The sequence below is a fragment of the Oryctolagus cuniculus genome, chromosome 3 (genome assembly GCF_051225735.1).
Source record: "Oryctolagus cuniculus isolate XC-2025 breed Fujian yellow rabbit chromosome 3, ASM5122573v1, whole genome shotgun sequence".
Lineage (NCBI taxonomy): Eukaryota > Metazoa > Chordata > Mammalia > Lagomorpha > Leporidae > Oryctolagus > Oryctolagus cuniculus.
Window position 1 is genome coordinate 136,265,656 of NC_142869.1, and position 26,009 is coordinate 136,291,664.

Consider the following 26,009-nt stretch of genomic DNA (forward strand, 5'->3'; position numbering starts at 1 on the left):
TCACGCCATTTAAATGGTTCTGCTTGACTGTCTCAACGCACCTGTCACTCCTAAATAATAGGAGTGACGATAGGTCTTCTTGCTGGGAGGATGAAGCCCTCGAGGCCCAACAGAAACACAGTGGCTGAGACCCGGCCACCAGGCCTGGCCTCTCTGATTCTGTGTCTGGCAGGAAAGGGAAGTGTTTGGAGCAGCTCCTGAGCTTTCTGACATATGGAAGGAGGGGATTATCCCGGGATTAACCAAGAGGCTATTGCTTTCGGTGACGGTGCAACAGCAACAACCAACAACCGATTTTAAAAGGCAAGGTTGGGCCGGCGCCATGGCTCACTTGGTTAATCCTCCACCTGGGGTGCCAGTATCCCATAAGGGCACCGGGTTCTAGTCCTGGTTGCTCCTCTTCCAGTCCAGCTTTCTGCTGTGGCCTGGGAGGGCAGTGGAGGATGGCCCAAGTGCTTAGGTGCCTGTACCCGTGTCTGGGAGACCAGGAGGAAGCATCTGGCTCCTGGCTTCAGATCAGCTCAGTGCTCCGGCCGTGGCAGTCATTTGGGGGATGAACCAACGGAAGGAAGACCTTTCTCTCTGTCTCTCTCTCTCTCTCACTGTCTATAACTCTACCTGTCAAATAAATAAATAAATAAATAAATAAATAAAGGCAAGGTTAATGCCACCTTCAGAACTTGGGGAACACAATTCTCACTCTGGAAGAAATGGCAGAATGTCACAACACAGACGATTTTGGCTCGCAGCCTGCGGTCATGGGAAACCAGCCCATGGAGGGAGGGAGTTCCTGACCCACACAAAAGGAAGGTAGCAGAGCCCTTTTCACTTCGCTAAAAGCAGAACTCAGAGAGCCACTGAGCGCGCTCCCGAGGCCCTCTCTATCCGCAGCTAACAAATGGATAAGAAGCAGCGTTTGTCTTGGCTGGTTTCTGCCACTGTCCTTTTTCCAAGAACTGCAGTAAGTAGTGCACTTACCTGCCAGGTGAGCCCGGCACAAAGAGATTTGATCCCTGCCGGCCAAAAAACCTTACATGTTGCTGGAAAGGATTTTTGTTTGTTTGTTTTCAATAAGGAAGTGGATTAGGGAGGTGAATGGGCCGGAGGAATCCCCAACCCCTCTCTCCCCGCAGCCCAGGCTGACAATCTCTCTCTCTCAGAGCCTGCACAAGTGTCCCTGAGCCACTGCTGCCTGACCTGTTCTGTGCCGGAGACCTCACCGAGCTGCGGTGCCACCATACCTGTGTCTTTCCCCCGGTACTCTCCTGGACAGCTGTGCGTGACAGGGCAGTGGTGGCCACAAAGCAGGAGAAGCAGCCAGAGAAGATGTTGCTGATCCCAAAAGCAATGAACTCCTAAGGGAGAGAACGGATGACGGTGATGCTACCCTCGGCATCTTTGCAAGACCCTCACCAAGGGTCCAGGGAAGTCCACTGAGAAAGCGAGCTCCCAACCCCAGCCTGCCTGCCGGCCCCGCCTCACCCTTGTCACTCAGGGGACTTGGGGGCCTCACGAGACATCAGCTGTTGGGACTCCACAGGACCCGAGAGAGGCCTTACTGCTGGTGATTGTTTATAACGTGGAGAATTCGTAATGGATCCTGTGCTAAAGTGCTTTCTCATTACCCGCTGAGTGACGTCTGCCTTTTGGTAGCCGAGTATTTGTTGTGACTCTGTTTGGTGACTAACCCTTTAACCGCTGTCATTGCTGTGCCTTGGTTTTGGAAACTCTTAGATCCACAATTTGTCGATTTGTAAGCAGGGTAAAGACTCGGCTTGCCAGCTCTCCTGGCAGTGTATCATAGAACTATAAAGATTGTCCCCTACTGCAGTCAATTGGCTCAATTTAAAGGAGCCACAACTTTGAGTTCCTGACTTCCAGCTTTGGCCTGACACACTCACAGCTCTTGTAAGCATCTGGAGAATGAACCAAAGAAGGGAGGAAATCTGTCTCTCAAATAAATAAACAATAAATAACCAGTGCTAGCATGGGAGCACAGCAGGTTAAGTCATCACTTGCAGAGCCAGCATCCCATATCGAAACACCACTTCAAGTCCTGGCCCTGCTTCTGGTCCAGATCCCTGCTAATGCACTTGGGAAGGCAACAGATCTTGGCCCAAGTACTTGGGACCCTGCTACCCATGTGGGAGTCATGGATAGAGGTCCTGGCTCCTGCCTTCAAGTTGGCCCAGCCCCAGCCATTGCAGCCATTTGGGAAATGAACCAGCAGATGCAACACTGTTCTCTCTCTTTCTCTCTCCCTGCCACTCTAACTTTCAAATAAATAAATACATCTTAAACAAAACAAAAACAGTGGCGGATACTGGGTTACATGAAGAATTCTTATTCTGCCTTAATCCATAAATTTTGCAAGTTGTTTGTGGGCTGATTGAATCATTGTTACTTTAACTTACATCTGAAAATATGCAGCATGTGTATTTCAAAATAATTTCTAAGCATTAAGCGCGAGAGGAAAAAGGACCTAATAAGGACCACAGTAGGAAACCTCCTTTATGCTTTCTTCTTGCTTTCAGCCCCATAAAACCAGTTCCACGCAGGGTGACCGTACCTGGTTCCCGTCGATGGTGTAGTCGTACTTGGTGGCATACACCTTCCCTACAGACACTGCGATTGCATAAGCCACCACAGCGATGGAAAACGACTCCGCCAGCATCTTTGAAAACAGGCTTACGGGTGGAAGGGAAGGAGGCAAGAACCTGGGGAGGTTTTCGATGAGAATCGTCATCAGACAGATTTAATCACAAGTCTCTTTTCAACACTACATCGACTCAGCTGTGGGTTAGACGGGAAAGTACTTGATCCAAGAGAAGAAAAAGCAGAGCAGATGCACAGACAGCGGCATCCACTTTTACAGCGTTTCTCAGGAGCTCACGGATTGCCACCGATGGATTATAGCCTGCAAATGCAACCCTTTCTGTGCCACTGACACCAGCTTATCCCACCCACACCATTCTGCACATTAGGATCTCTTCTTATACAATTTCATATTAAAGGCCTCCCAATGTAAAAGATATTTTAGCCATCATATCAGATTTACTCTGTATGAAGAGGTTTTACCTTAAGAGAAGTACCATTTAAAATTTACTTGAGGCTAAGAAATTGTAAATTCATGTAATTATCACAATGCTCCGTGGTGATAAAAATACTCCAAAGATTTTGGAGTCAAATGACTACTTTTGGACAGGACCAGAGTTACTTTACAAAATCAATCCAGGGGGAAACAGCATCTGTGATTTTATTGGCTTCCCTTCTGCTGTTCATCCCTGTGCCAAACTTTATTCTTGTAAAAAGATTTATCTATTTATTTGAAGGAGTAACAGAGAGAGAGGGAGAGAAGCCGAGAAAAAGAGATCTTCTATCTGCTGGTGTCCTCCCCTTTTATGGCTGTAGCAGCTAAGGTTGGCCCAGGCCGAAATCATGAGTCGAGAACTCCATCTGGATCTCCCACCAGGGCAGCAGGGGCCCAAGTCCCTGAGCCATCATTCACTGTCTCCCCGGAGCATTAGCAGGAAGCTGGATGGGAAGCTGAGCAGCCAGGACTCCAAATGGCACTACCAGCATCGCAAGCAGCAGCTTAATGCCCCACCCCTCAACCCACTCCACATCACACTTTAAAGTACAACTGCAATGCATATCACTTTAAAAACAAGGTATTACATGTGATGACAAGAGGAATCTTGTCACCAGTGATGCGAGCACTAGTCACTGGTGTACTCAGAGATGAGACAGGACAGAGTGAGAGTGGGGATTAACAATTTAGAAGACAAGACAGTTCTTACTGTGGATTAAGATACACACACACACACACACACACACACACACGATGCCGTAAGAAGAGAGCCTAGGAAATGAAGACATCAGGGGCCAGCATTGTGGTGCAGCAGGTTAAGCCTCCACCTGGGATGCGTGCATCCCATATTGAAGTGCTCATTGAAGACCTGGCTGCTCTGCTTCTGATTCAGCTCCCTGCTAGTGTGCTTATGAAAACTTGGATCCCTGCTAACCATGCGGGAGACTGGGATGGAGTTCCTGGCTTCTGGCTTCAGCCTGGTCCAGCCACGAACCCATGGATGGAAATATCTCTGTCTCTTCCTCCCTCTCTCTGTCAATTGCCTTTCATAAATAATATAAATCTGAAAGTGAAAGACAGACAGATGGAAAGAAAGAAGGAAAGGAAGGGCAGGCAGGCCTAGGGACTCAAGCCAGGAGCTGGGGACTCCATCCTGGTCTCCCACAAATGGCAGTTACCCAATTACTCGAGCCATCACCACTGCCTTCCAGGGTCTACATTGGCAGGAAGCAGGAGTTAGGGGAAAGAACTGGGAATAGACCCAAACAATCAGATCTGGATGTGGGTGTCTTTTTTTTTTTAAAGATTTACTTATTTATTTGAAAGTCAGGGTTACAGAGGGGGTGGGTCTTCCATTGGATGGTCCACTCCCCAATTGGCCGCAATAGCCAGAGCTGCGCTGACCCAAAGCCAGGAGCCAGGAGCTTCCTCTGGGTCTCCCACACAGGTGAACGGGCCCAAGGACTCTGGCCATCTTCTACTGCTTTCCCAGGCCATAGCAGAGAGCTGGATCGGAAGTGGAACAGCCGGGACTCGAACCGGTGCCCATATGGGATGCCAGCACTGAAGGCGGCAGCTTCAGCCACTATGCCACAGTGCCAGCCCCCGGATGTGGATGTCTTAACCAGCACCTTAACTAAACACTAAACACCATCCCCAAGAAGTTACATGTTTTCACCAGGTCAGAAAGTGAATGGCATGGAGTCTGTGTTGGGCTGTCTTACAGGACATCATTTCTGGGGACAGAGCAATCCCAGTGTAGGTTCCTGACTCTCCATCCGACAGAAGGAAGCTGCCAACAGCAGCAGGCAGACTGGAGGACTGAAGCAGGGAGGAGATGAAAGGGTTGATGTCAGTCTCTCTACCTACCCCTCTCCCTTTCCTTGTCCTCACTGCGGCCACAGTGACATTCTGCTTTCCTTTGCTCGTCTCCAGTCTCTCCACACCACCTGTTCTCTTGCATGCTTCTTAACACCCTTAGAATTGTTTTGTGCCACCAGGCGAGATCAGAGAACAAAGGCCTTTCTTGTGGTTTGCTCAGGATGATGACACAGGCTCGAGCTTTGGATCCCTTCCACTAATACGCTCTGAGAGCCTGCTGGTGAGGTGAGGCCTGCACCAGGGAGACAGACCTGAACAACACCGATGGCGCCGCTGCTTTACAGAGAAGCTGGCGGCCCTGGGCCCAAGCAGTAATGGAAGCTGATCAAGAGGTGATACCAGAAGATTCAACTTGACTTGGCCCAGGGCCACAGGCTAGTGGCCCCTGCTCAGGAGGGGAGCAGCCAGGACAGCCCTGAAGAGGGCCAGGGAGATGGCTTGGGGTAGCAAAGGATGGTCTCTAAATCAGTTAGTGGAACATGGATTTATGGGGTGGGGGTGTGATGTGGACTACCTATAACTTATGACAGCAGGATCCATGAAACACTTGTTTCTGTAATTGTAACTACTCAGTCTAATGGTTAGAGTGAACCACACTGCATCTCTTATCATTCAGTTGCTCCCAGCATTAGAATTCACTATGGAAATACTGATCTTATGGACATACAGACCCTACTGATGATGAGAATCACTTGAGGGGTTGGCACTGTGGCACAGTAGGCTAAGCATCCGTTTGTGGCACTGGCATCCCATATGGGTACCAGTTTGTGTCCCAGCTGCTCTTCTTCTGATCCAGCTCTCTGCTTGTGGCCTGAGAAGGCAGTGGAAGATGGCAAGTGCTTAGGCCCCTGCATCCATGTGGGAGACCCCAAGGAAGCTCCTGGTTTCAGATCAGCCCAGCTCCAGCCATTGCGGCTATTTGGGGAATGAACCAGTGGATGGAAGATCTCTCTCTCTCTCTCTCTCTCTCTCACTCTGTTTCTCCCTCTCTCTGTCTGTAACTCTACCTCAAATAAATAAACCTTAAAAAAAAAAAAAAAAACTGAGGCACTTTTGGACAATGCTAATTCCCAGGCCTCTCCTCTGGAAAGCCCACTTCAACAGGTTTGATGTATGGGCCAGAAATCTGTGTTTAAAAGGGTCTTGGGACTCTTACTAAAAGGTAAATTTCAGAAACAGTATCAAGGATGATATATATTATAAGAAACATGGGGCTGGCATTGTGACAAAGCAGATTATGCCATCGCCTGTGACGCTGACATCCCATGTGAGCACTGGTTCAAGTCCCCGCTGCTGCACTTCCCAGCCAGCTCCTTGCTGATGTACCTGGGAAAGTAGAAGAAGATGGCTCAAGTGCTTGGGCCCCTACACCTATGTGGGAGACTTGCAAAAAGCCAGTGGCTCCTGGCTTTGATCTGGCCCATTCCTGGCCATTGAGGCTGGTTGAGGAGTGAACCAGCAGATGGACGATCTTTCTCTGTCTTCTCCCTTTCTCTCTCTGTAACTCTGCCTTTAAATAAATAAATAGTTTAAAAGAACAAGAAGAAATAGTTAGGATTAATCAAGTAGGAATAAGCCAAAGAAATAAGCTTGTCTGAGGAGTGTCTTTAAAAAGCATAGAAAAATGAAGACTGACACAAGAACCTTCCGCTAGCGTCAAGGGTGGGGAGACCCATCCCAAGTCTGGCCATAAAAAAGTCACACATAAAATAAACACCTTGCCTTCCTTTGGAAGCCGCAGGGTGAAGTCATAGCGTAGTCCAGTGTGTCACCCTGCGGATCCAGGACAGAGTCCCCTTGGAGTTGCACAACGAGCTGCAGTGGAGGCTCTTGTCTCCCTTGTTTACAGGAGAACCTCCCACGCCATGAAACTAGCTGGTGGCTGAGAAGGACACAGGACCTTGGTCTTTTGCTCTTCTACTTCCCCTAACTACCAAACATATAAAACTCCCCTTGAAGATAATGGACTTTATTGATAGCTACCAGTGAGATAATCATTATCTAAGATGGGTTCAACGAACTGGTGAAGGATTTAGGGCGGATTTCGCCAGTCTCTTGGGCAGACTGATCACAGTGCACTCAGTGTTAGTAATCAGGATGCTATTTGTACTGTATGGTAATGACATAAATGAGTTTAAGTCAGGATCTAAGGTGAATTGGACACGTCCTGCTACACTGTTTAAAAAGGAAGAAGAAAAGAGAAAGCATATAGGGGCTTTTTTTTTTTTAATATTAAAAAAAGATGCCTTGGACTTTATCTGCACATACTGATGGTTTGCACAAATGGCTATTTCCTCAAGATCACCTGCCAAAGGCCTTTTGAGGAGCACCTGTGGAGTGAAGCTTGCAACAGAAGATTTCATTTAACCAGAAAGCACTGACCCATACATTTGTATCAGCTAAGGGGAGACCCATACTCACCCCCTGGGGATCGATTTAACAATGCCAGCATTGTAATTTTTTTCTAAGTTGGCTCCATAGGAAATGGCAGTGGCAATTATTGTCTGAAATAAAACAAAAGAAGTTGCAAAAAGGAACAGAAAACTCCACTGGGTTAAAGTAATTCCTTGCTTCTCAATCTAATTGCTGTTGAATGTCCTCACTACATATTCTACTTACCACAATTACTTCTATAGGAATTGGGACTGGAATTTTGTGTTTAAATCGATCGTTTATCTCCTTCACTGCCATACAGATAACAATGGTGAGTAATCCAGCAATTAAATCTGCGATATTGGTATCACGAATATTTTGAAAAATTTCAATCAGAGTCTGTAAAAGGAAAAAAGGTTTGATATATTTCCTGCTACACAGACACACCCAAAAATCAATTCTCATGCAAACCTTCCCACATAAAAACCATGATATCATCATTAAACAATACTTGGCAGTGTCATGTAAAATCACACACACACAAAAATGTTGGTTAATATAAAGACCATGAAGTACATGCCATCTCTTCAACTCTCTCTCTCTCTCTCCTCTCAATCCCTCTCTCTCTCTCTCACACACACACACACACACACATGCACACAAACACACACAAGGGGACATCAAAAAGGTCACAAAAAAAAAATAGAATTAAGGGGCCAGTGCTGTGGCATAGTGAGTTCGAGTCCCAGCCTCTCCACTTTCTGATCCGCTCCCTGCTAATGGCCTGGGAAATGAAATGGAGGACGGCCCACATGGGAGACCCAGATGAAGCTCCTGGCTCCTGGCTTCAGCTTGGCCCAGCCCTGACCATTGTGGCCAACTGGGGAGTGAACTAGCAGATGGAAGGTCTCTTCCTCTCTGTAATTCTTTCAAATAAATAAATGTTTAAATAAACAAAAAAGATATAGCTCAATTCTTTGAGATGAGTAATCTCCAAAAGAAGTTTACTTTTCTTTGAGTGACTCTTTTTATAGACATATTTTTATGTGACGATACACAAATGGAGAATCTTATAGTTTATAACATGGAACTTACTGATTTTTACAGATGAAGAACTCTGAAGGTAATGACAATGCCAACCTGGTAGCAACTACACAACACATTAAGTAATCTCATCTAGGAGTTGGTTTACCAGGAACCTCAACTCTATGGGACACATTCAAGGATAAAGGAAAGAGTGAGCCGGCGCCGCGGCTCACTAGGCTAATCCTCCACCTAGTGGCGCCGGCACACCGGGTTCTAGTCCCGGTTGGGGCGCCAGATTCTGTCCCGGTTGCCCCTCTTCCAGGCCAGCTCTCTGCTGTGGCCAGGGAGTGCAGTGGAGGATGGCCCAGGTGCTTGGGCCCTGCACCCCATGGGAGACCAGGAGAAGCACCTGGCTCCTGGCTCCTGCCATCGGATCAGCGCGGTGCGCCGGCCGCAGCGCGCCAGCCGCGGAGGCCATTGGAGGGTGAACCAACGGCAAAAAGGAAGACCTTTCTCTCTGTCTCTCTCTCTCACTGTCCACTCTGCCTGTTAAAATAAATAAATAAATTAATTAAAAAAAAAAAAAAAAAGGAAAGAGTGGCCTTGACTGCAGACCAGCAGTTACACTACAGCTGTCGGTTTCAAGTGGAGGCCTAAATGCTGTCTTTCTGTGGTCTGCTGGCTATTCTGGAACCTCAGCAGAGAATGGCTATTTGATTTGGAAGACACAAACCATGTGGGGAAAAATAAGAGGAAGGGACACAGAGCTGCCAGCATCGTCACCCAGTGGGGTGAAGCCACCACTCACAACACTGGCATCCACCTCCCTGCTAATGCATGTGGGAAGGCAGTAGAGGATGGCCCAAATGGTTGGGTCTTTGTCCCCCACTCCCCCACCCCAGCACCACATGGCTAACTTGGATGGAGTTCCTGGCTTTGGCTAGGCCTAACCCTGGCTGTGGCTGTTGCAGCCATCTGGGGAGTGAACCAGTGGATGGAAGATATCATCTCTCTCTCTCTCTCTGTCACTCTACCTTTTCAAACTAACAAATCTCTTAAAAAAATTTAGGAAATAGGAGACAGTGAAGTTACCATGCAAGCAAACTGCGTTGCACAAAGCGCTTAGACTGGCCAGCACCACGGCTCACTAGGCTAATCCTCCACCCGCAGTGCCGGCACTCCGGGTTCTAGTCCCGGTTGGGGTGCTGCTTCTGTCCTGGTTGCTCCTCTTCCAGTCCAGCTCTCTGCTGTGGCCTGGGAGTGCAGTGGAGGATGGCCCAAGTCCTTGGGCCCTGTATCCACATGGGAGACCAGGAGGAAGCACCTGGTTCCTGGCATCGGATTGGCACAGTGTGCCGCACGTAGCAGCCATTTGTGGGGGTGAACCAATGGAAGGAAGACCTTTCTCTCTGTCTGTCTCTCTCTCACTGTCTAACTCTGCCTGTCAAAAAACAACAACAACAACAAAGAGCTTGGACTACTAGAGGTCAGGCATCTAACTTGTTGGCAGCCTCTTGGCCTTTCAGTGGGGGATATTTTTGCTCTTTTGCTTAACCCAACACTACAGATTTACTTTACTTGCTTTCCAGAGTTGCTGAAAGTAGCTAGAGGCTGGGGCCAGCGCTATGGCGCAGTGGGTTAACGCCCTGGCCTGAAGTGCCGGCATCCCATATGGGCGCCGGTTTGAGACCTGGCTGCTCCACTTCCTGTCCAGCTCTCTGCTATGGCCTGGGAAAGCAGTAGCAGATGGCCCAAGTCCTTGGGCCCTGCACCCACGTGGGAGACCCGGAAGACGCTCCTGGCTTTGGATCGACATAGCTCCTACCATTGCGGCCATCTGGGGAGTGAACCATCAGATGGAAGACCTCTCTCTCTCTCTCTGCCTCTCCTCTCTCTGTGTAACTCTGACTTTCAAATAAATAAATAAATCTTAAAAAAAAAAGAAAGTAGCTAGAGGCATAGACACTGACAGCTAATGGAGCAGGGCACAGCAGGGAGGAAGAGAAGGTAGGGAAACCACCACAAGCAGTAACAACAACTCAGGACATCTAAACACAGAAAGAATAGCCCCATCTGCCTTGGAGGCCTGAAGATAATGATGGCTGTTTGACCCTTTTACATTTAATTATTAATCAATCAGATACTTAGTTAATAATTCGTGAGCTAGGTATACTGTTTTTATAAATTTTCTATAGCAAAAGTTTACTTTTCAACTCAAAATAAAAAATTCAAGCAAAATCATAAAACTTTTAGAAGGATTATATCAATCACAGAAACCTTTTTATATGTGATTTCTCTAGGATTTTCAATCTATGACAGTCAGATCTTTGAATAGAAAGCATCTTTTGTGTATTAAAAATGCTTCATGAGGCCGGCACCGCGGCTCTCTAGGCTAATCCTCCACCTGCGGCACCGGCACACCGGGTTCTAGTCCCAGTCGGGGAGCCGGATTCTGTCCCGGTTGCCCCTCTTCCAGGCCAGCTCTCTGCTGTGGCCCGGGAGTGCAGTGGAGGATGGCCCAAGTGCTTGGGCCCTGCACCCCATGGGAGACCAGGAAAAGCACCTGGCTCCTCCCATCGGATCAGCGCGGTGCGCTGGCCGCAGCACGCCGGCCACGGCGGCCATTGGAGGGTGAACCAACGGCAAAGGAATACCTTTCTCTCTGTCTCTTTCTCTCACTGTCCACTCTGTCCAAAAAAAAAAAAAAAGCTTCATGAGCTGCAAAAAAACAAAATCAGTTTATTTTAGATAATTTCAACAACCAAGGCAAATGCATAATTGCAGAAAGCAAGGCATTATATATTAAATATGTTATATATAATACATAAATATAAGGTATATATTAGCTGCCTACATATTATCATTCAGAATCTCATCAAGAGTTCTACAGTAGAAAGTTGAACCTATATAGAAATAAAAGTATTTCACACAATTACTCTCAGGTGTTTAATTAATGCTATAACTAGTACTCAAATAGTATTTTACACTTTGTGTTTCTGTGTGGGTGTAAACTGTGGAAATCTTTACTTAATATATGCTAAATTGATCTTCTGTATACAGAGATAATTGAAAATTAATCTTGATGTGAATGGAAGAGGAGAGGGAGTGGGAGAGGGGAGTGTTGTGGGTGGGAGGGAAGTTATGGGGGGGGGAAAGCTATTGTAATCCATAAGCTGTACTTTGGAAATTTATGTTCATTAAATAAAATAAAATATAAAAAAAGAAACTTAAAAAAATAAAAGTATTTCATATAAACTGAAATAGATTAAACTCAAATATACAGAAATGAGACCCTAAGAAGTACACCAAAAATAATTCCAATTTAGTTTACTATTAAAATACTAAAATATGTGTGAAATATGGACACACACACAATTCTCTATTTTGGCTTAGCACACTGTTATTCAAGTCATGATCTTGAGATTTTCTATCATGGGTGTTATCATTTGTCACACTTCCTACTGTGTTGGGAGGACTTAGGACCATTTCATCTAAATGATTTCTTTGTTCTTGCAAATTATGCTTAACGATCGTTGCCTGGAAGGAAGTTTCTCAGTTAACTTTTGGAGCTGAATTTCAGTTCATCTTATCTGGACTGTCAGGCATCTCCCTCTATCAGATATGTGGTACATGTAGAGGTCAACCCTTAACGTGCGTGTTAGCTTCTTTGTCAAATCCTATCAGGCTTAGTGGCAGCTTTCAAAACTGTTACCTTTGGGCAAACTTTTCAACTTGGTCTTCTCCCTCATTACGGGAAGAAATGAAGCAGCTGGCATCAATTTAGTAAGCGAGTGAAGAGAGCTTCCTTGCCCAGCAAGGTGAACCATTTATTTGAAAGGCAGAGTTACAGAGAAAGAGGGTGAGAAAGGGAGAGTGGTATCCTCCCTCTGCTGGTTCACTCCCCAAATGGCTGCAAAGGCCCAGACAGGACCAGGCTGAAGCCAGGATCCAGGAGCTTCACCTGGGTCTCCCAGATGAAGTGGGTGGAAGGGGCCAAATAATTGGGCCATCTTCTGCTGCTTTCCCAGGTGCATTAACATGGAGTTGGATTGGAAGTGGAGCAGCCAGGATGCAAACCAGCGCCCACAGGGGATGCCAGTGTCGCAGGTGGCAGGTTTGCCTGCTTGCCCCGACACAGTCACTCTTAAGTGTACTGTGGGATTTTCTTTAGATTGAGTAGCTGTATGATAGTATCAAGAGTATTACCATTTCTTTGTGAATTATTTATAAATTTTTAAAATTTATTTTATTATTTTTTAAAGATTTATTTTATTTATTTGAAAGACACAGTTACAGAGAGGTAGAGACAGAGAGAAAGGACTTCCATCCACTGGTTCACTTGCCAAATGGCCGCAACGATCGGAACTGAGCTGATCTGAAGCCAGGAGCCAGGACTTCTTCTGGGTCTCTCACAGGGGTGCGAGGGCCTAAGGACTTGGGCCATCCTCTGCTGCTTTCCCAGATGCATTAGCAGGGAGCTGGATCAGAAATGGAGCAGCTGGGACTTGAACCGGCACCCATATGGGATGTCGGTGCTGCAGACCGAAGCTTTAACCCACTGCGCCACAGTGCCGGCCCCAAAATTTATTTTTTTGACAGACAGAGCTCCTATCACAGGTTCACTCTCCAAATGCCCACAACTACAAGGGCTTGGCCAGACCTAAGCCAAGAGTCTGGAACTCAATCTCGGTATCCCAAGTGGACAGCAGGGACCTAAATGCCTGAGCCATCACCTGCTGTCTCCCAGGGACTCATTAGCAAGAAGCTGGAGTTGGAAGCACATCCAGGACTCCATCCAGGCACTCTAACAGGGTTTGCAGGCATCCAGCAGCAGGTCAACTGCTGGGCCAAATGCCTACCCAAGGACATTGCTAACTCCCTGCCAGTCCCCCTTCTGCATTCTATACGCAGCATCCCTGGCATCTGTGAATTAGAGCCTTTTCTTTCTAATGTCTCCTCTTTCAGTTCTTTGTATTGACTATTTCCAATTGCCAGTAGCTCCTTGGTTGAAGAGGATAAGACAAACCAAGGGACAACACCTTACAATATGGACAATATGAACTATACTGAAGGCAAAGTCTCTTCCAACAATTGTACGGTCTTTCCTCAAGAAATCGACCACTTCTCTGCACCTGTTGAAGGATTCTTTCATGAAGGAGTGCAACAGTGAGGTCCTAAACAAAATCCTCTCTTCAGGGACCAAGTGACTCATGCAACTTTTCTGCAGTCATTTCCAGACCTACCTAATCTTTCTTTCCAGAAAGGAAAGCTGGTATTCACCAGCTTATGCAGGGATGAGTAGAACACCTTCATGCAACTTGGCTGGCCTGGGAGGAATTCCCTGCAGAATTCTGAGACAGTCAGCTCATCAGCTGTTAACTAATGCTGCATGCTGGTGTGATGAGGGATGTTGGCTGTGGCACTGTGGGTCAGACAGGGGATAGATGGGAACACTCTGCATTTCCTGTTCAGTTTTGCTGTCAGCCTACAACTTCTCTAAGAAATAAAGCCTATTTAAAAAAAATCCTATGACACACACTAAACTGGGACTTCAAGAGTAGTAGTCAACAGGAAAGAAGTCCCCTAGCAACTGCGTTTGATGAGGTAGGCATTTGGTGCAGCAGTAACGATGCTACTTGGGATACTTGTGTCCCACATGGGAGTGCCTACAGTCAGGTCTGGCCTCTGCTCACTTTGCTAATGTGCACCCTAGGAGGCAGCAGATAATGGCTCAAGTAGTTGGATCCCTACTTCCCAAGTGGAAGAACTGGATTGGGTTCCAGGCACCCAACTTTAACCTGGCCTAACTAACCCCGGCTGTTGCAGGCATTTGGAGAGTGAATCAGTGGATGGAGGATATTTCTCTGTCTCACTGCCTTTCAAATACAATTCAATTTAAAATTAAAATGAAAAGCCAATCGTTTTGATCTTGCTTTAGTGTTTTCTGGTCACTTTTGTCCCTGTCAAAATGCAATCACTTGTGACAAGTTTCTTCTTGGACATATCCTGGGAGACCAAACAAGATTCTACCTGCTCTTCAGCATGCATCAGTGGCCAAGACCATTGGCCTGGGCCTTCTGTGATTTACGTAGAAACAGGCCTAGCAATGTTTGCACAAAGAAGTGAGTCCACTTGGTAAGAAGTATCTCAATGGGTTCAAGAAGTAGTGGGTTTGTTTAGGGAGTGAACAATGCTTGGCATTTAACAAATATTTACTGGATGGAGGGATGGATGGATGGATGGATGGATGGATGACAATGAAGGAATGAAGGAATCATTGGGTTAAGTATGAAACCAAGTAAAGCAAAATATGTCAGCGGCAATAAAAGTGGCATAGCTTCTCAGAATAAGGTACTCTGAAAGTCTCAGAGAGAACTGAGGACTTGGTAGGAGGGGGAAAATAAAGAATGGCTGAAACATGCCGGCGCCGGGGCTCACTAGGCTAATCCTCCACCTGCGGTGCCGTTACTCTGGGTTCTAGTCCCGGTTGGGGCACTGGTTTTGTCCCAGTTGCTCCTCTTCCAGGCCAGCTCTCTGCTATGGCCTGGGAGAGCAGTGAAGGATGGCCCAAATGCTTGGGCCCCTGCACCCTCATGGGAGACCAGGAGGAAGCACCTGACTCCTGACTTTGGATCGGCGTAGCTCCGGCCGTAGCGGCCATTTGGGGGGTGAACCAACGGAAGGAAGACCTTTCTCTGTGTTTCTCTCTCTCTCACTAACTCTACCTGTCAGAAAGGAAGGAAGGCAGGCAGGCAGGCAGGCAGGCAGGCTGAAACAATGCAGAATTAACCAATAGCCTGTTCTAATGCCTTTTTTTTTTTTTTTTTTTTTTTTTGACAGGCAGAGTGGACAGTGAGAGAGAGAGAGAGACAGAGAGAAAGGTCTTCCTTTGCCGTTGGTTCACCCTCCAATGGCCGCCGCGGCCGGCGCGCTGCGGCCGGCGCACCGCGCTGATCCGATGGCAGGAGCCAGGAGCCAGGTGCTTTTCCTGGTCTCCCATGGGGTGCAGGGCCCAAGCACCTGGGCCATCCTCCACTGCACTCCCTGGCCACAGCAGAGGGCTGGCCTGGAAGAGGGGCAACCGGGACAGAATCTGGCGCCCCGACCGGGACTAGAACCCGGTGTGCCGGCGCTGCTAGACAGAGGATTAGCCTAGTGAGCCGCGGCGCCGGCCTCTAATGCCTTCTAATTGGCTGGGTCTCTGGGGAGTGCAAGCTCTGAGATCTGTGATACTGAAAATAATGGTAAACTAAGATATTACTAAGTATCCAATACTGTGCTAAGTACCTTGTGCAAATTTTCTCTTTTAATCCTCACAATAACAGAAGTAGTTACTATTTTGCAATTGCAGACACAAAGGCTCAGCGGAATGAAGTGTACCATGCTCAAAGTCTCATGGGTAGCATGGGCAGAACCAAAACTCCAACTGAAGTCTGTTGAAGTTCCAAGTCCAAGATCATCATTGTTTGATTCTCCTCCCCTGTCTTTTTCCACTGCTGAGCATAGTACCTGAACTACAGTAAGCACTTGGTAGTAAGTGTTGAATGGATGCAGTTACGTGGGCTTGCGGCACTGTTAGGAAATTCCTGACAACCTCGCCAATTCTTGTGTGTGTGCCTGGCCTTACATTGTTTTAGAAGCCAACACGTGGGTCAACAAAGGACTCAAGTCCCAGTCTTATTGTGGGCAGACTATTTTTGTGTAGTATCATTCCCTCCAAGCTAGGGTGACATCATGTTGCTATTATCACCATTTTCCAAGAACATACATCTAAATCCAAGAACTTTTTCAGATCTAATTAGTACGTGCACCACCCTTCTTTTGCATCTCTTTTGCATGTTGAGTCATCCCTGAATCTAATGTTCCTTTTCTTCTATAATTGCTGAGACATTTACATCATGCATTTTGTGGACTCTTATGGTTAGGGCTTTAGAGATACACCACCGATCGTTTCATTTTACTGATAACAAAGTCAAGAAGCCCTGAAATAACAATTTCAGGGACCCATGGTATGGTGCAATGGGCTAAACTGCCACTAAAAACACTGGCATCCCCTATCAGAGTGCTGCTTCCAGTCCTGGCTGCTCTGCTTTCAATCCAGCTCCTTGCTAATGTGCCTGGGTAGACGGAAGATGGCCCAAGTGCTTCTGTCCCTGCCACTCGTGGGGAAGTCTTGGATGGAGTTCCTGGCTCCTGACTTTGGCCTAGCCCAGCCCTGGTTGTCATGGCCATTTGGGGACTGAACCAGTAGATGGAAGATCTCTCTCTCTTTCTCTCTCTCTCTCTCCCTCTCTCTCTCTCTCTCCATTTCTCTCTCTGATGCTCTGCCTTTCAAATCAATAAGTAAATTTAAAAAAAAAAAGAAATAATGGGAACAACATTGCAGCATAGCAGGTAAAGCTGCTGCCTGTGAAGCCAGCATCCCATGTAGGCTCCAGTTCGAGTCCAGCTGCTACCCTTCTGATCCAGCCCCCTACTAATAATGGGCCTGGGAAAGCTGAAGATGGCCTATGTGTTTGAGTCCCTGCACCTGCTTGGGAGAACTGGAAGAGGTTCCTGGCTCCAGGCTTTGGTCTAGCTCAGCCCTAGCTGTTGCAGCTACTTGGAGAGTGAACCAGGGGGTGGAAGATATCTGTGTGTGTGTGTGTGTGTGTGCTTGTGTATTTCCCTCTTTCTTTCTATAACTCTGCCTTTCAAATACACGGAATAAATCTTTTTAAAAAATCGCAATTTCAAAAGAACTTTTTTGAATACTTATTATGTGCCAGTATCTGGGCTGTGGGGTCCTTGTCTGTTTTTTGTGTTTTTTTTTTTTTTTTTTTTTTGTTTTTTTTTTTTAGATTTTATTTTATTTATTTGAAAGACAGAGTTACAGAGAGAGATAGAGACAGAGAGAGAGGTCTTCCATCCACTGGTTCACTCCCCAGATGGCTGCAACGGCTGAAGCTGCACCAATCCGAAGACAGGAGCTTCTTCTGGGTCTCCCACATGGGGGCAGGGGCCCAAGGACTTGGGCCATCTTCTACTGCTTTCCCAGGCCATAGCAGAGAGCTGGATTGGAAGAGGAGCAGCCAGGACTAGAACCGGCGCCCATATGAGATGCTGGTGCTTCAGGTCAGGGCTTTACCTGGCTGTGCCATAGTGCCAGCCCCACTGTTTGTTTTTATTTAATACAACCAGGTAGATCCTATTGCACAGAGAAGGGAACTGAGGCACAGTGCTTTGCTTACATGCTAGTAGCAGAAGAGTCCAAATTTAGATACTGGTGCATCCTGCTCTAAGCCTGACCTTTTAGCCACCACCCACTACAGAGTAACCAAGGTCACTCAGACTGTCAGACGCAAAGCTGAGACTAGAACTCAAGTCTATTGCACTGTCACACTGGTCTTTACTTCATTGTGCCACTTTGCTGACATTAACATTTTTAAGTGCAGTGATATTTGCAAAACCATTATGACCCATTAAGGGCAATGATTTGCAAAATCTGCTATCTTCAATGTTCCAAGGGGCCAGTGTTGTGGTGGGTTAAGCTGTTGCCTGTGTTGCCTGCATCCCACATAGGCGCCAGCTCTCCTGATGCAGCTCCCTGCCAATGCACTTGGGAAAACAGCGGCTCAAGCACATGGGTCCCTGACACCCACATAGGAAACCTGGAAAAAGCAACAGACTCCTGGTTTCAGCCTGACCCAGCCCCAGCTTTTGTGGCCATTTCAGGAGTGAACCAGAAGATAGAAGACCTCTCTTGTGCACTGTAACTCTGCCTTTCAAAAAATAAATAAATAAAATGTTCCGAACTCTATGGCTTCAGTGTTTTCAATGGCTTCCAAAGGACACATGGAAGAATATAGGTTCCCCAGAGTCATGGTCAAGAGAGAAAAAACAGATTTTTTTTTTCTGGGATGAACAGTGACCCATCCCTGGCGCAAGACGTGACACTTACATAGATGATGGAGAGCACTCCATTGTAGTTTTTGGTCGAAACATTGAGGACGATCTTCACCTGTGAGACCAGCACTTGGAAGGCAGCAGCTGTTGTGAATCCACCAACCAGAGGATCCGCCAAGTACCTCACAATGAATCCAATCTGCAGACCTCCCAATATCAACTAGGAAAAGAAGGAAGGAAGGCTTAACTGCTTGCCTGAGAAAAGAACCAACTCTCTGGAAATATAAACAGGCTCAGCTGAACACCAATTAAAACACTGGTATCCTGTCTATCACACAATACTTGGCAAAGGGGCTGGCACTTTGGCATAGTAGGCTAAGCCTCTGCCTGCAGTGCCAGCATCCCATATGGGTGCCATTTCTAGTCCTGGCTGCTCCACTTCCGACCCAGCTCCCTGCTAATGGCCTGGGAATGCAGTGGAGGATGGTCCAAGTGCTTGGACCCCGGCACATATGTGGGAGACCCACAGAAGAAGCTCCTGGCTTTGGATTGGCCCAGCTTGGGCCATTGCAGCCATTTGGGGAGTGAACCAGTGGATGGTAGACCTTTCTCTCTGTCTCTCCCTCTCTCTGTAACTCTGACTCTCAAATAAATATATAAAATCTTTTTTTTTTTAAAGCTGTCTTCCAATTAGCGGATGGAAGATCAATCTCTTCCTTCTCTCCATGTAGCTCTGCCTTTCAAATAAATAAATCTGAAAAAAAAAATTCTTGGAGAAAACAAATTTGATTTTCTTAATGCCCTGCCTCTCCCCTCCCCTCCACCACTCTAACATTGGAAAACCATGAGTAATATAACCTTAAAGTGTTTCTATGTACATATTCCAAAAAGCAAAACCAGGTAGCTTATTTCTGTGTCTTTCAAATCCTATACGCCTGCTTAGCATAATACTTTTTCTCCTTTATGGGTTCCCACACATTCTCTTCTCTCACCCTCAAATGCATCACTCATGTCCCTCTGTGCCACTTTTCTGCCTCTGACTTTGATGACAAGTGAGCCTTAATAAGTTGAGTCTTGCCAACTATTTTAGCGCCTAACCTAAAACAATGTAACTTAGGGCTGGTGTTGTAGCCTAGCTGATGAAGCAGCCGTCTGCAATGCCAGCATCCGATATGAATGGTTCGGGTCCTGGCTGCTCCACTTCCAGTCCAGTTCTCTGCTGACACCCTGGGAAAGCAGTAGCAGATGGACCAAGTCCTTGGGTCCCTGCACCCACGAGGGAGACCCAGAAGAAGCTCCTGGTTCCTGGCTTCGAATCAACCCAGCTCCAGCCATTGTGGCCGTTTGTGGAGTGAACCAGTGGATGGAAGACCTCTCTCTCCCTCTGCATCTCTGTCTCTCCCTCTATCTGTAATTTGCCTTTCAAATAAATAAATCTTTTTTTTTTTAATGCAATTTAAAAAAATAACTGTGGGGTCCAGGAAATTGCTTAGTTTTGCTTTTAGAGGAATCCTTAAGTCTACATGCCTTTAAGTTAATTATTGCAAATAAAAAGCTCACCAAGGGATCTGCCCATTACCTGGATGATTCCAACCAAAAGAGAGAGGGCGCTGGCAACCAACACACGTTCGGCATCTCTAGCGACAGAGTCTACGACAGTGGTGTTTGATGTGGTCCCATTACCGGGTATGAGGAAGTGTTCATCAGGGGCCATGTTCAGAACAACAGATCCCACCATTAAACTGACCACGGGGAAAGGTCCTGGGGGGAAAGTCTCCATCAATGAATCAATTATTAACCACATGTGTTTAGGCACAGTGAGTCTACATAGGATCAGACAGCTGTGTGAAGTCGTTACCTGTGACCAGGCAAATATCACTTGTCCACAAAACAAACTAAAAACTGGATGTCTTAAGGCATTCCTGATCCACCCGTGGGCGTGAGAGATGTGTGGGCAGGTGATGGCCTCATCTGGGTGATCCTCACCTGCACGGAGGCTGGGGTAGGGATGGGGAGCTTTGAGGAAGGCTTTCCCGCAGAGGTAGCCTAGGCGTTGATTCTTTACTTGTTCCATCTAGTTTTCATGCCAAATACTCTCATTCCTTTCCTAGAGTTCCCAACATCTTGATCTGAGTGCCTTGATCAATACCACAGGGCCCACATGACCAAAGGTGTGTTATAGGTTCTTTTTCTCTTGGCGAGACAGAGTATTTTTTTTTAATGTCAAATAGAAAATTGTATGTTTTTAAAGTACTCTTTTCTTCCAACAAGTGCTTCAATCACTACTGATGTTTTCACCCATCATGATAATCCTATCCTTTGGTCAGGGATGGCTTTATCACGGGGAGGAATAAGTATCCAAACCCTGGGATCTAGAACATCTAAATGACACAGTATCAAAAAGAAAAATCGACTTCTATATTCTTCATGTAGTCAGGCATTTGACACTAATTATTGCACCAAGATAAGGAAGTTATTTAAAGCAATAACCTTGTCCTGACCTCCTCCTTCAGACAAGGCAATAAGCTAGCTACTGGGAAGCATACAGCTAAGCACAAGGATATGGGCTGGAATAGAGGCGATGGTTGTATTTGTTTCAAGACTCATTCAGGTAGACATGTCTAGCCAGCAGATGGATGGAGGAGCGAAATTATCTCTAGCATAAATGTCACAGTTACAAAATAGCATTAAAGCATTCATTAACAAGAACATTATAGCAAAAGAGAATTCACATTTTAGGAGTGGCAGGAAAATCTATTATGAGAAATACCAAGAAGGAAAGCCAAACTTAGTTTCTAAGCTGTTTTGGCAACATTTTGCCAGTCTTCCAATATTAGTGACTTGATATAAGTATGCTCTTTAATGAAATAATGAATATGTATTTGACAAGCATAACTTGGGAGGCTAAATCCATCTAGTAAAACACTAGTTTCAAAGACCTTGTGACTTTTTTCACCTGTCACTTTATATTCTGGAAGACAACACTTTCTAAATATGAAGTTAAATGTATCATATTTTAAAATTTTTTTAAAGATGTATTTTATTTATTTGAAAAAGTTACAGAGAGAGGTAGAGACAGAGAGAAGTCTTCCATGCCCTGGTTCACTCCCCAGATGGCCGCAACAGCCAGAGCTGAGCCGATCTGAAGCCAGGAGCCAAGAGCTTCTTCCAGATGGGTGCAGGGGCCCAAGCATTTGGACCATCTTCCGCTGCTTTCCCAGGCACATCAGCAGGCAGCTGGCTGGGAAGTGGAGCAGCAGAGACTCGAACCGCTGCCCACATGGGATGCCGGCCTGCAGGCCAGGGCTTTAACCCACTGCGTCACATCACTAACCCCATTTTTTAAAATGAAAACATGGGGCCAACACTGTGGCACAGCAGTCACTGCCTGTAGCACTGTCTGTAGCACCGGAATCCCAGAGGGGTGCCAGTTCAAGTCCCAGCTGCTCCACTTCCAATCCAGCTCCCTGCTAGTGCAACTGGGAAAGCAGCAGAAGATGGCCCAAGTCTTTTGGCCCCTGCACCTACGTGGGAGACCCAAAAGAAGCTCCTGGCTCCTAGCTTTGGCCTGGCCCAGCTCTGGCTGTTTCGACCATTTGGGGAATGAACCAGCAGATAGACGATCAAGCTCTCTTTCCCTCTGTGATTCTGACTTTCAAATAAACAGATAACTCTTAAAAATTAAAACATGCTAAAATTGATGTGTTTTAGTCCTTAAATTTTTTTCCTCTTCATCAAAAAGAGTCATATTATAAAACTAACATCATCGAATAAGAAAAACAGGCACACACTGAAGTCCTACTTCTCTGGGGGACATTAACAAGATCAGGATGTACAAAGCACAGAGTACAGGCCGATATGAACAAATATAATCATAAAACATGCTTATAATTACCAACTGAGATGTGTCTTGATGTTCCAAAAATAAAGTACGTCAGGATTGGGAAAAAAGCAGAGTAGAGACCATATCCAAGAGGAACTGCAGCGAGGAGGGCGTACGCCATTCCTGAAACAACAAAATGTTAGCTTCTCCGACTGGTGTGCATCCTAGATGTCCTCCACACAACAGCCTGTCCTGTGTGGCCTCCTCATTTTGCAGACTGTGGCTATGCTGCGATGCAGACCCTTGATCCAAGTCAGCCGGGGAGTGATAGGATTTGCACGCCTCACCTGCTCACATGGACCAAACCCATCAGCAATCCAGCCAGCCACTGATTTTTATCAGTGGGGAAAAAAAAAAACACACACACACAAACACAAGTCAGATGTTGATTAGAAATTTGGTTAAGTTAGGGCTGGTGTTGTGGCCCAAGTCCTTGGCTGTGGGAGACTCCCACAGAGCTCCCTGGCTCCTGGGTTCAGCCTGGCCCAGCCTTGGTGATTGTGACCACTTGGAGAGCGAACCAGGAACGATCTCTCTATTTCTGTCCCTCTGCTTTTCAAATAAATAAATCTTAAGGGGGAAAAAAATAAAGAAAGACACTTGGTCAGTTCAGTCCAAGGCCCAGGCCGGTTCCACACACCCAGTGTTGCTGTGTTCTCAGGGAGAGTCACTGTTGCACCTGATTAGGGAAGGGAAGTTAGGTCCAAAGAAAGAAGAACACGGCAACCACACCAAGGAACAGGCCAGACCACCCTACGCCCTGGTGAAGGAGGCCAACCCTCCACGGGGCTTTGCCAGCAGCCCCTGGGCCCTGCAGCAGAGGGCTAGGGAGAAGTCAGCACCTCAGGGCACATCCGGGTTACAGCAGGATAACGATGCACTTTCCCCTGCTCCAACACTCTCACTTACCAAGTTAGCACCTCTCAATCCATATTATCTCCCCACATTTCCCCCACAGCCAGAGAAAACAAGCCCTTTACCGCCTCCGTCACTACGTCACACGTCACTGTGTTGCCATATGTTACTACGTCATATAGGTCACTACGACGCCATACGTCACTACGTCATGCGTCACTAAGTCTCACTACTCCAGGATTGCATTTACAATAGCTTTTCCCAAAGCGGTAACAGCCTAATGGCATGGCCTACAGGCATTCAGAATCATCTATTGAATGAATACCCTCAAACAAGGAAGTGATTAACTAACTTACCCTTCATATATTATAATTCTTTTTTTTTAAAGATCTTATTTATTTATTTATTTATTTGAGAGGCTGAGCTGGACCGATCTGAAGCCAGGAGCTTCTTCCAGGTCTCCCACGTGGGTAGAGGGCTTTCCCAGGCCATAGCAGAGAGTTTGATAAGAAGAGGAGCAGCCGGGACATGAACGGCACTCATATGGGGTGCCGGCACTGCAGAGGGAGGCTTAGCCCACTACACCACAGCTTGGCCCCCATATATTGTAATTCTACAAAGTGAAACTGATTTGATGTATATCTACTACCATGGACAGGTATAGAGTAAAAGGGAAAAAAAGAAAAAAAATCAGAATTCAAAGCTGGAAGGGTTGCATACTCCCCCCTTTTGTCAAAGGAGTCATGTGTGTTGCCTGCATTAAAACATCTTGGAAGATGTTTAATGTAATATGAAGTGATTTAGATATAGAAAAAGGTAATGCATAATTTAATATACTCCCATGCATCCATCGTCCAAAGAAATAAATTAATCGCCAGTACAGCTGAAACTCTTGGCATAATCTTCCTCACTCACATCCACTTTCCTCCTTCCAGGCTCAGAAGCCCATCACTGTGCTGAATCTGGTGTTTGTTATCACCAGACATTGCATTATACATTCATACAGAAGGGCATTTGTGTGTCTATGAGAGTATTTGCCAAAATGTTCATTAGTTACCTATATGGTAGGATTAGAGACTTCTAGTTTGTGGAGGAGGTATTTTTCTCACACTTCTTGTAGCTGTTCTGTAATTTTCTACAAGGACCATTCATTCATTTGATAAGGACTTGCAGTAGTTAGTAGTCCTGAGAACACGGACTAGAATAGAAATACGGGGCCCAGCATTGAGGTCCAGTGAGCCAAGCTGCCACCTGCAACCTCGGCATTCCCTAGCAGAGTGCTGGTTTGAGTTCAGGCTGGTCTGCATCCCATCCAACTCCCTGCTAATGCACCTGGGAAGGCAGCGGAAGATGGCCCAAGTACCTGGGCACCTGCCCCGTGCATGGGAGACCTGGATGAAGTTCCAGGCTCCCGGCTTTGGCCTGGAGCAGCCTCTGCTTGAGGCCATTTGGGAAGTGAACCAACAGATGAAAGAAATCTCTGTCCTTTTCTTTCTCTGTCTCTCCTTCTCTCTGTGTCACTCTGTCATCCAAATAAATAAATTCTTTTTTAAAAAATAGAAATATTTTTTAAAGGAGTGAAAATACACCCTTTGTTTCTCTTATGGACATTTTTCAAGTCTTTCTCAACTTCTGTTTTTCTAAGCTGTGTTCTGCAGGTTTTTGTTTGTCTGGTTTTTAATATGACCAGAAAGGGGCTGGCACTGTGGCGCAACGGGTTAAAGCCCTGGCCTGAGGCACCGCCATTCCATATGGGCGCCGGTTCTAGTCCCAGCTGTTCCTCTTTCGATCCAGCTCTCTGCTATAGCCTGGGAAAGCAGTAGAAGATGACCCAAGTCCCTGGGCCCCTGCACCCACATGGGAGACCAAGAAGACGTTCCTGGCTCCTGGTTTCAGATCAGCTCAGCTCTGCCCATTGCGGTCATTTGGGAATGTACCAGTGGAATGGAAGACACCTCTCTCTGGCTCTACTTCTCTCTATAACTCTTTCAAATAAATAAAATAATTCTTTAAAAAAATATAATATGCCCCCAAAACAGGAACCTTTTCAGTCTTCATACAGAGTTTCTACTTAGGGACACTCTGCTACTCAAAAATTTGGTGATCCCCTTTATTAAAAAGGAACAATGGTACAACAATTCTGAAATTATACCATCTGAAAAGAAACCTGAAGCACTGATTGCCATTATGGAATCTCAGTGTTGGGCCCCATGATGTATGGGACGGTGGCATATACCGAGAAAGCAGGTGCTAACTGACATTTAAAGGCAAAGCTTCTTCTCTCTGTCTCTGTCTCTCTCTCTCTCTCTCACTGTCTAACTCTGCCTGTCAAAAAAAAAAAAAAAAAAAAAAGTCAAAGCTTCTACTATGTGAGGCCAAGCAGGATGGACCCTTGCCAGGTGTGCATTCTGAAACCACCTTCATGTTGGACTTGCTAACCTCTAAAGCCATGAGAAATACATATCTGTTGTTTATTTTTAAAAATGAAATAAATAAGGGTCAGTGCTCTGGTGTAGCAGGTAAAGCTGCCTCCTGTGGTACCAGCATCCCCATATGAGCACCAGTTCGAGTCCTGGCTGCTCCACTTCCGATCCAGCTCCCTGCTAATGCACTTAGGAAAACAGAGGAAGATGGCCCAAGGGCTTGGTCCCCTGCATCCACGTCGAAGAAGCTCCTGGCTTCGGATAGGCCCAGCCCTGGCCATTGCAGCCATTTGGGGAGTAAACACAGATGGAAGATCTCTCTCTCTCTCTTTTGATCTGATTTTCAAATAAATATTTTAAAAAATTAAATAAGTAAATGTCAAAGGTAGAAAGCGGCTAGCAAGACCCCACAGCTATGAAGACAGCACTAGAAGAGCTGCATAGAACTTTCACTGCCTACCAGGAATTTTGTTTTCTACAACAAATATCAAGAAGATTCCATAATCCTTAGCAACTCCTAGCTCCTCGGGAACCCTCTGTCGTCTCTGATGAGTTTCCTACCACTCGTCACCAACCGCCAGCCAATGATGAC

General features: G+C 46.3%; 1 protein-coding gene and 1 non-coding gene across 3 annotated transcripts in view; one reads left to right on the plus strand and one right to left on the minus strand.

Annotated features, from left to right (window-relative positions):
* Nucleotides 1-26,009, minus strand: part of SLC26A4 (solute carrier family 26 member 4) — a 59,430-nt gene that overhangs the window by 23,191 nt on the left and 10,230 nt on the right. Inside the window, exons 1-8 of one of the 2 annotated variants that reach the window (XM_089329407.1) lie at nucleotides 23,049-23,186; nucleotides 22,152-22,262; nucleotides 19,836-20,017; nucleotides 18,312-18,476; nucleotides 7,592-7,744; nucleotides 7,394-7,476; nucleotides 2,570-2,717; nucleotides 1,242-1,355 (exon numbers count right to left, since the gene is read on the minus strand). In XM_089329407.1, coding sequence (XP_089185533.1) covers nucleotides 1,242-1,355; nucleotides 2,570-2,717; nucleotides 7,394-7,476; nucleotides 7,592-7,744; nucleotides 18,312-18,476; nucleotides 19,836-20,017; nucleotides 22,152-22,260 — 954 coding nt within the window. In that variant the 5' untranslated portion in view covers nucleotides 22,261-22,262; nucleotides 23,049-23,186. Of the gene's footprint in view, nucleotides 1-1,241; nucleotides 1,356-2,569; nucleotides 2,718-7,393; nucleotides 7,477-7,591; nucleotides 7,745-18,311; nucleotides 18,477-19,835; nucleotides 20,018-22,151; nucleotides 22,263-23,048; nucleotides 23,187-26,009 lie in introns of those variants that run through there. The other variant, XM_002712039.6, reaches the window with a different exon arrangement.
* On the plus strand, nucleotides 8,969-9,104 carry LOC127491914 (small nucleolar RNA SNORA2/SNORA34 family). Its single transcript, XR_007920841.3, has one exon. It is a non-coding gene; the product is annotated as a small nucleolar RNA SNORA2/SNORA34 family (small nucleolar RNA).